This window comes from Apaloderma vittatum, unplaced genomic scaffold (assembly GCF_000703405.1).
Source record: "Apaloderma vittatum isolate BGI_N311 unplaced genomic scaffold, ASM70340v1 scaffold44742, whole genome shotgun sequence".
Taxonomy (NCBI): domain Eukaryota; kingdom Metazoa; phylum Chordata; class Aves; order Trogoniformes; family Trogonidae; genus Apaloderma; species Apaloderma vittatum.
The window spans coordinates 22,497-31,334 of record NW_009703841.1 but is presented as its reverse complement, the minus strand read 5'-3'; the positions used below and the strand labels follow the sequence as shown (position 1 = coordinate 31,334).

The 8,838-nt window shown below is 44.6% G+C and overlaps 1 protein-coding gene across 1 annotated transcript; it reads left to right on the top strand.

The window, feature by feature from the left end:
- Nucleotides 1-183: 183 nt before the first annotated feature.
- Nucleotides 184-7,312, top strand: LOC104270414 (endonuclease/exonuclease/phosphatase family domain-containing protein 1-like; the record flags this gene model as incomplete). The annotated part of the gene is made up of 4 exons (XM_009864776.1): nucleotides 184-318; nucleotides 1,505-1,637; nucleotides 6,807-7,001; nucleotides 7,113-7,312. Coding segments are annotated over 4 exons (663 nt in total), but the record flags the coding sequence as incomplete, so codon positions are not given.
- Between the last annotated feature and the right edge of the window lie 1,526 nt (nucleotides 7,313-8,838).

The following is an 8,838-nucleotide window of genomic DNA, read 5'->3' as shown; positions in this document are numbered from 1 at the left end:
ACATTCTGTGATTCTGTGATTCTGTGACTAGGAAGAACCGAGAACCATTGCCAATACCAACAATGAATACTGAAACTTGTGGGCAAAAGTTTCACCTAGGGGCCTGGATTTGCACAGAGTGTTTTGGTTTTACCTTCTTACTACTAGATTTTTTTTATTATTTTTTTTCCCTAAAAATTCCAGGGAGTTGAATATTCTGGCTTCCTCTGGGATACAACAGCTGGCATTGAACTGAAAGATGCTTCGTCTCAGGAGATGGCACAGACTAATGGCAATGGGAAGAACTCTTATCCTCGCCCTTATCTTGCACATTTCAAGGTAACTACCACTGTGCCAACTGACCATTGCAGTACTGAGCTTTTATTGATCATTTATGACCCCTAGTTATTGCAGTAAGGAGCTGGAAAGACACAGAGTCTTCTAATGGATGAAAATTTACTTGAGGCTATAACCCATCATCACTTCAGCACTGTCTCATGGCTTAATATATGTCAAGGCCACAAGATATATATATATAAAAACACAGAAGGCGCAGTGCTCCTGAAAGACTCGGGCTGATCTCTCACGTGTTGCTGGCACAACGCAGAGCTTCTGTTTTAAAGCTTTTTCAGTAGGCTGAACCCATCTGAAAGAGCATCATGCATTCTGGAAACCGGTTTTGTTTGGGGAACCTGACATCTCTGGTAATCCTTTGAGAGAAGCATTAGTAAAAGAATTACAGATGAATAAATTACTATTGGCAATTCGTACTAATTAGTTAATAATGTAAACAGGTCAGTATTAGGAGCAAATATTACTTGTGCCACATGACCAAGTGAGTCCCAGAAGATAAGCAGAAAGTGGGAGAGAGCCAACAGCCTCTTTCAAGGTACATTAAGTTTCTTGGTTAGTTGCTGTGACAGGCCAGGGCTAATCACAAGAGAGTCGTAATTAGCCCACGTAATGACCACAATGTTATTTGTAGCTTATTTACAACTGGTTTTGCATAAACTGATTTTTGTAAGCAGACAGCTTCTTTCTGCAGCCTTGGTGGAAAGAAGTTGTTTGCTTCTGCAAACCAGTTTCCCCAGGACTGGAGGAGTATCAGGTTATTGCAAACAGAGCTGCAAAATGCCTTTTCCCCTCTTCCACCCCCAAACCACACCAAGCACGTAACAAAGTGAGCCCTAGTCGCCTGGATTTAGATTAGATATCAGGAAGTTCTTCACTATGAGAGTGGTGAAACACTGACACGGGTTGCCCAAAGAGGTGGTAGAGGCTCCATCCCTGGAGACATTCAAGGTCGGGTTGGATGGGGCTCTGAGCAACCTGATCTAGTTAAAGATGTCCCTGCTCACTGCAGGGGGGTTGGACTAGATGGCCTTTAAAGGTCCCTTCCAGCCCAACACATTCTATGTTTCTATGTTTTACTACCAAAAGGACTGGGAAACAGGCACATGGCTTTGTTTTGTGACCTTCCATGCCGTGTCTGCGTGGCATTGATTTCTCCTCCTTCCTCCTCCAGGTTGGGATGAATGATCTAACACTGGTTAACCTTCATCTGGCCTTGCCACCCTCAGCAGGAGAGAATACCGGCAAGAACCACGACAGCCACAAACTGGCAGCCTTTGCACAGACTTTGCAGGAGACTCTGAAAGGTGTGGCATCTTTTGTTTTATTTTCTTCCTGATGGCTATCACATGCACGCTGGTCATCTTATCAAAAGGAATTAAAAAAAAAATAAATTAAAAAATCTGTCTCTTTACAGGTTTCACAAATATCCTCATCAGCTTCACGTTGTCATAACTGGTATTTCGATATGAGTGATCCATAGTGTTGCAAGCAGGCTTTTCCCCTGCTTGTTGCCTTGTAGTCTCTCCTTGTGAACGCAAACAGGGGTGAACACAACTGGCTTTTGACACCATTTTTTCAAATGAAGTTTCTTCTGATTTTATGCTGATCTAAGACTACATTCAGCCAAAAAAAAAAAAGACACCAGGGTTAAGACCCTATTTTAAGTGCTTTGTGGAAATTACATGGTATCAGAGCAAAGCTGAATGGCTTTTTTTTTCAAAATTAATAGATTATATATATTTACTTTTGGATAATTGAAAGCACTATGGAAAAACCAGTGCATATTGGGAGATAGCTGCCAACAAGAAAAGATACCAGCAACCAAACCCAGCTTTGGTAGCTGGGTTTAATATGCAGGATAATTGTGTTCTTTTCAGTTAAGTTGCTCTGATTTTACACTAGGATGAGGGATGCCAGGATTTAGACCTGAAATTGAGCAATGTAGTAGCCAGCTGAATTTCTTTAGCTCATTTCTGAGAACTTGCTTGCTTTCTTTGAAGCTTGCAAATTAAATTCAGTTTCCTACGGAGCAGAACAGCACATTTCAGATTCTAAACATTGCTGATCTTATAGGAATACGAAAATGTAACCCTTCATTTACTGCTTAACAGAGATGCAAAAGAGTTACAAGGTTGCACACATGAAGATTTTCAGCTTGGCCCAGTTCAGCAAGGTTGGTCAGTTGGAAGCATTAACACCCCTCTTGTATAACACGAGGTATTCACAGTTTTTGTGCGTGTTCTATTGCTTTTCCTTCCGAGCTGCAAGAAGTCAGCTGGAGCTATTTTTAAGTGCTACTGATTTAAGTATTTGTCCATGTACCTTGAAATTGGAAAGGATGGAAGTAAACAAAGGGATTGCTTGTTTAATCCCCGAAGGCTGAACTGAGACACAGATAAATGTGAAATCAACAGAGTTGCATTTCCACAGAATCTAAATTTAGACTGTCGGTGTCAGGGCTTCTCTTTATTTGATGTTTTTATCTTCATATGGTGGGCACATTAACGAAACGTGCTTGTTCTTGGCTTAGTCCTTCACAAAGGAAGAGACTCAGATTCCTCCAAATTTCTGGGATGCAGGTCTTGTTCCCTAAACAAATGGTACTGCACATGTGTTACTCTGAAGTGCTCAATTACCCTGCCAAAAATCAATGTCATGCTTAAAATTACCACCATCCTTCAAATTCTTCCAAACCAATCCATAAAATGGGTAATAAAGACTGATTTTGTCTGTGGGTACAGCAGTAAATTGGAGTTTCTGCTCCCATTTTGCTAAGAGGCACCTACTCTTTCATTCTTATGAAGAGGGACTTGAGCATCTGAGGTAATTTGATTACTGACCAGAGTCTCCTGTAATGCAGAGCAGTAGTGTCCCCATATTTCTGCCATCAGACCAGTAGGTCCTAGTTCCTTTTTTCCCCCTTTCTTTCCCTGTCAGCAGTACCAGAGCGATGCGGTGGCTCTCAGCTGCTCATTGCTAACTCTTTGCAGCAGCCCTTCTGCCTTCTCTGAGGCACTCTACCTGCTTATCTCCAGTGTGATGATCGTGGGTGGCACACAGATGCTCCCCAGGATGTGCTAGTGGCGCTGGACCCAGAGACTGGGCTGTTGGGTTAATTAGTTGTCTTCTTCCATGTCTGGGCCATATTCCATCAGGCACTAGGCTCAGAAGACCCTCAAGAGGTGGTAGGGAGCCTCCTTAACAGCCAATGCTCCATCACATTCTTCTCATCATCTGCAGCTCACTCTCTCCAGGAAGGATTTCGGGGTTTAAAGGTCTGTTTATTCATGAGGAGACTTGCTGGGGATATGGGGAGGTCAGAGAGAGTGTCCTACAGGTGTCTTTGTGGACTGCCACAAAGTCCCTCAAAGTCACCTGCAGACACTGTTAAAAGTAGCTGGTGCTTCAGCAAATGCATTTGCAAACAGGCTGGGCTTTTTTCCTTCTCCTAGAGAGTTCTGCGTTGACAAGGGTGGGGTTGCTTTGAGCCTGGCAGGTCTCAGCGTGATAGCATGGGAAGACCCCTGAAAGGTAGTGGGAGATGTGGTTTAGTGGTGGACTTGGATGTGCTGGGTTAATGGTTGGACTTGGTCTTGAAGGTGTTTTCCAACTCAAGCGATTCTATGATTCTAAGAGCCTGCCACCATGTCCCACATCTTGTAGGACAGCACAGTCTGTAGGAGGGACCTTTACAGCAAAAACTGGGTTGGTAAGAGAGCGCTCACTGTTGCCTTCTCTGAGAGGAGGAGGAGGAGGACCACCGGATCACATCAGCTGAGGAGCCTCTGGCTCAGGCAGCCTCTGCTGCCCAGTCCTGAGCAGGAGGAGTGAGCTATGCCAGTTTCAAACTTTTGCTTCCTCCAAAAGAGGAAAATCATGTAACAGCACCAGTAGCATTGTCTTGATTTTCTTTTTTCTCCCCCATCTGATTCTACTAGGACAAGAGGTAACGGGCAAAAACTTGAACATTGATGACCTTTAAAGGTCCTTTCCAACACAATGCATTCTATGATAGCAAGTTCCATATAAACATGAGGAGGAACTTGTTTGCTGTGAGGGTAACAGAGCACTGGAACAGGCTGCCCAGAGAGGTTGTGGAATCTCCTTCTCCGGAGACATTCAAGACCCACCTGGATGCCATCCTGTGCAACCTGCTCTAGGTGATCCTGCTCTGGCAGGGGGGGTTGGACTAAATGATCTTCAGAGGTCCCTTCCAACTCCCAACACTCTGTGATTCTGTGTAACTGTGGGCATCGCAGCTGCAGCTTTCAATCATTGGTCATCCCTTGCTATGGGCAAGGGCATGAATTCCTCTGGACCTTTTGTGAAGTTTGGCCAAGGGCTGTTGGTGCTGGCCCTGAGAGCTGCAGTGACACTCCCGGGAGGATCCAGACAGATCTGCTTCCTTCCTGCTTGCTGACTGATGTCTCTCAGGGTCTTGGAAGGCAGAAGGGACATGAAACGACTGGGCTGTCAAGCAGGACATTGCTGTCGCAGGAGCGGGACTGAGACTAAGCCAGGACAAGGAAAAATGAAGCTGGTGGCTGTCTAGAAAATAGGTGTTGCCTGCTTTTCCTGCTTTCCAGAAGCTCCTGTGAGAGGGGATCAGAAACAATCCTTACCCTCCCCAATGAGAAATAGAGTTTCAGCTTCTTTCATACATCCCATCCTATTCCTTCTGTCAACTTTATGCTGCGTTATGATTTTATGCTTAGTTATTCTGCATGCAAACATTTAACTGGGTGAAGAAAGCAGGGATTCCCTTTCTGTGCGTGCTGCAGGCTGACTTCTTGCTTCCTTCTGAGCACACATCCAGGTGCTGGGTCTTTTAGCCTCTGCTATTTCTAAACTGTCCATAACATAGCAATCAGTTAAAATATTCACTTGCGAGTATAGTTTTCTCATAGTTTTCCACATAAGGGAAATAACGTTGAAGACTTGCGCTGTCATCCCATTAGAAAAGCATTGATTTCTCTTTTGGGTCATGAGGGAGCTTAAAATAGCTCAAGTTCAGATTTGGGTTTTTTTGTTTCTTTTTAAAGGTAGGAAGGCCACTGTCATGAACATTTTATAGCTATCCTATCATTTCCAGTATGATTTGTGACTTGCAAAGTGTAGAGAAACCATAAATAGTTTCACTATCTTTTCATTGCTCCTCTACATCTTATAAAGCAGCGTGGTTTGAAGTATTTGTAGTCACACACTATCAATCTTGTTGCTCCTCTGCCCTTTCCCAGTTCATCTTTCATGCAGTGTAAGACAGGAGTGGAACAGGTTTTGTTGCTGAACTTGCACTCCCTCTCCTGGCTAGCTATTTCTACAGCAACAGCACAAACGGGAGCGTTCATAGGTGAGGAATAGAGGAGTCCATCCATCCATCTCCTCCCACATTTCAATCCCAGGAAGGAAAACGTTTACACGCTCGCATAGTTCTTGTTTCTGATGTCAGCTCTGGGATAGTTTTTTGGTGCATTTGTTCCTCCTTTTTAGCATCTTCCTCTTTCTCCAGTACCAAGCTGTAACACAGCAACATCTTGGATGAGCCATCAGCTTTCTTCAGTTTGTCAGGTGTTTCTGACTGTGGTTTGAGATGGGTACTGGGACAGATGCATTGTCCTCTTACCCCAGTGCATGTCTCCTGCAGCTGTGGGGCTAGGAGAGCACACCTTGTGGATGTGAAATTAGGGTCTGAAATTTCTTTTCTTGCTTCATTAGATTTGGAAATAAAATATAACTGAGGTCATTTTCTATTCACGTGAAGATAGGATTATTTTAGGGGTTTTTTTATGAGCTTTTCAAGTCATTCCTTTTGTTTCTCTGAAAATTCAGCCCTGGACAAAAATCTAAGACCTCCCAAGTTCAGCAGTATCCCTTCAGTCGGCCAGGCAGAGAAAACCTGCTGCAGTCAGGGAGTGTCTGTGTGGTTTGTGAACTCCTCTTCTGCCATCCGGCTTGCAGGCTGCTTCTCAGACTTGTTGCGTGGGATTCTGGTAGATACCAGTATAAGGCTGTATCTTCCTGGGATACTCACAAAAGTGTCCTTGACTCTTATGGCAAATCTATAAAAAGACAATGTCAGGACAAACGAAAGCAAATATGTGTTTCTTGCAGAAAAAGGGAAAAGTAATCTTATAAAGTCACAGTTCACTAAAGACCTCTAGGTCTAGACCTGCTTGTCTGGTTTGTCACTGTCAGTGAATAGCGGGCAAAGGATGACGGTATAAATGAGATGATATTTAAAAACAAGCATAGAAAATGTACTGGCTGTATTTTATGGTCATGAAGAGAATGGCTGTGAGTAAATAGTCAGTGAAAAAGGCCTTAAACTGCATTTCTTTCAGGAGTTCAGAGTAAAGTCAACTTTGCTACTCAGCATTTATATTTTTCCTCCTCCCATTTATCCTCTCTCCCTCTTGCGCTTAAGCAATGGATGTCCTTTCCTCCCATTCATTTTTATTTTTCCTGGTTTCTAGGAGAAAAAGACGTGATCATCCTCGGAGATTTTAACCAGGCCCCAGACAGCAGCGACCACGACATCCTGAGGAAGGAGAAGTTCCATCATCTAGTCCCTGCCAGCACCTTCACCAACATCAGCACAAAGAACCCACAAGGGTCCAAGTCGCTGGATAACATCTGGATCAGTCGGAGCTTGAAAAAGGTTTTCACAGGTAAAGTTGCTTTTTAGTGAGGCTGCATAACCTTTAGTTAGGTTGGTGGCCCATGTGAAATTTGGGCAATGTCACTTCACTTTTTTTTCTCCGTGATCCTTTTTCACGCAGGCCACTGGGCTGTTGTGCGAGAAGGTCTTACGAACCCGTGGATCCCCGATAACTGGTCGTGGGGTGGGGTGGCTTCAGACCACTGCCCCGTACTCGCTGAATTTTACTTGGAAAAGGACTGGAACAGGAAGGAGGTGACACGGAATGGGAACGGGGTGATGGTTGAACGCAACGACTCTCACACAAAGCACGAACGATGATGTGAACTTGACGGGCACCTCTCCTGCAGCCGAAGGCTCTTTTCATCTGGTGACTTAGTGATGGAGCAGGACTGCCTCCCCTCCTCTCCCTCTTTCCCCTTCTTCTCCCTGTGCCCAGAAAGCATCAGCACTTGATTTTGGTGGCCCCGGCTGGGGACAGTCACAGTGGAGAGATCTGCAACTTTTTTTTTCTGGGGACACTGGACATTTCCAAGCCTGGAGATTCAGATGAGAATTGTACAGAAAATAAAGTGTACTTTTAATACTGTTATGGGTTCTTTGCTAAAACCCAGCCAAGCCAGGCTTTGCTGTGGGAGTGAGGCAGAGTAGGGAGTGATGATTATTTTCCTTTGCTTCCTTATAAATTGAGAGAATAGAAAAGCCCCCAAAAAGAGAGACACTGGAAATTCTCAACAAGGTGCAAATGCCATTCAGTGCTTGCAACAGCTGCCAGAGCTGGTCCCTCCATGACCTGAAATGAGGCCTGAGATGTTCCTCTGCAGGCCCATGTAGACGTGGGCACCTCTTGTCCCTTTCTTCCTCTCTCCTTATGCTCCTTGCAGGGTGCATTTTGCTTTCAGGAGCCGGAAAAGCACAGCCTTGACCCTCTGCAGAACCCGATTGGTTTCTCCAGTGCCCTTTGCTTTGCTCCCTGTTGGGGATCTTGCAGGATCAGCCTTTGTGCCCTGCAGCTGGCATCGGAGAGGAGATGTAGCCCCAAGTCTTTGTCTAGGGATCGGTGTTGATCTCTGAGGTCTTTTCTAGGCTCCATAATTCTGTGATTCTGTGTTTTGAGCGGGGCTCTACATCGTGAGAAGTAGGTCATACCTCAGTGGGAGGTCTGTAGACGTGATTTGCAAGGGCTGACACACGTGTTGCACCAACCTTTGCCCATCAGTTTTATTTTCCTTAGGGGTTCTCCATTTCTCCCTCTGGAAGATGGAGCATTAAATTCACCACCTATTTTCAAGTAGCAGTTCCCCTAGAAGGGAAAAACATACAAGGACTGGAAAAAGCAATTTGACATCTATGAAAGAAATAGGTTGAGTGTGAAAGGGGCTGAGCTGCCCACTAGCCCAGCACCTTCTCCTCCAAGTTGCACATGACCACACACCTTGCTGCTGTGTGGAAGATGTTGTAACTGAGGGGCTGAGAGCAAAAACAGTATCGTAGTCTTGTAGCATTTTCACCACTTTAACTTTCTGAAATATCATCACATTTCAGGTAGTGACAGCTGAATAAATTCATGTGCAAACACACACAGTTGAGTGTTTCAGACAGCTTTTCTGACTATACACAAAACTAAACCTGCAGGAAGGTGGGATAACTCTCAGACCAAGGAAAGTTTCATTGATGATTCGAGAGGTTGCCTGAATCACTGAGAGTTCAGAGCATCAGAACAAAAATGTGTATTGACTTGCTCAGCACTACCTGTTGAAAATGGGAGGCGCAGGCATTTGTCCCTGATTATTAAAGAAGTCAGTGGGAAAGCTTGGCTCCAGCTTTCACTGCAGATCCTTGCCACT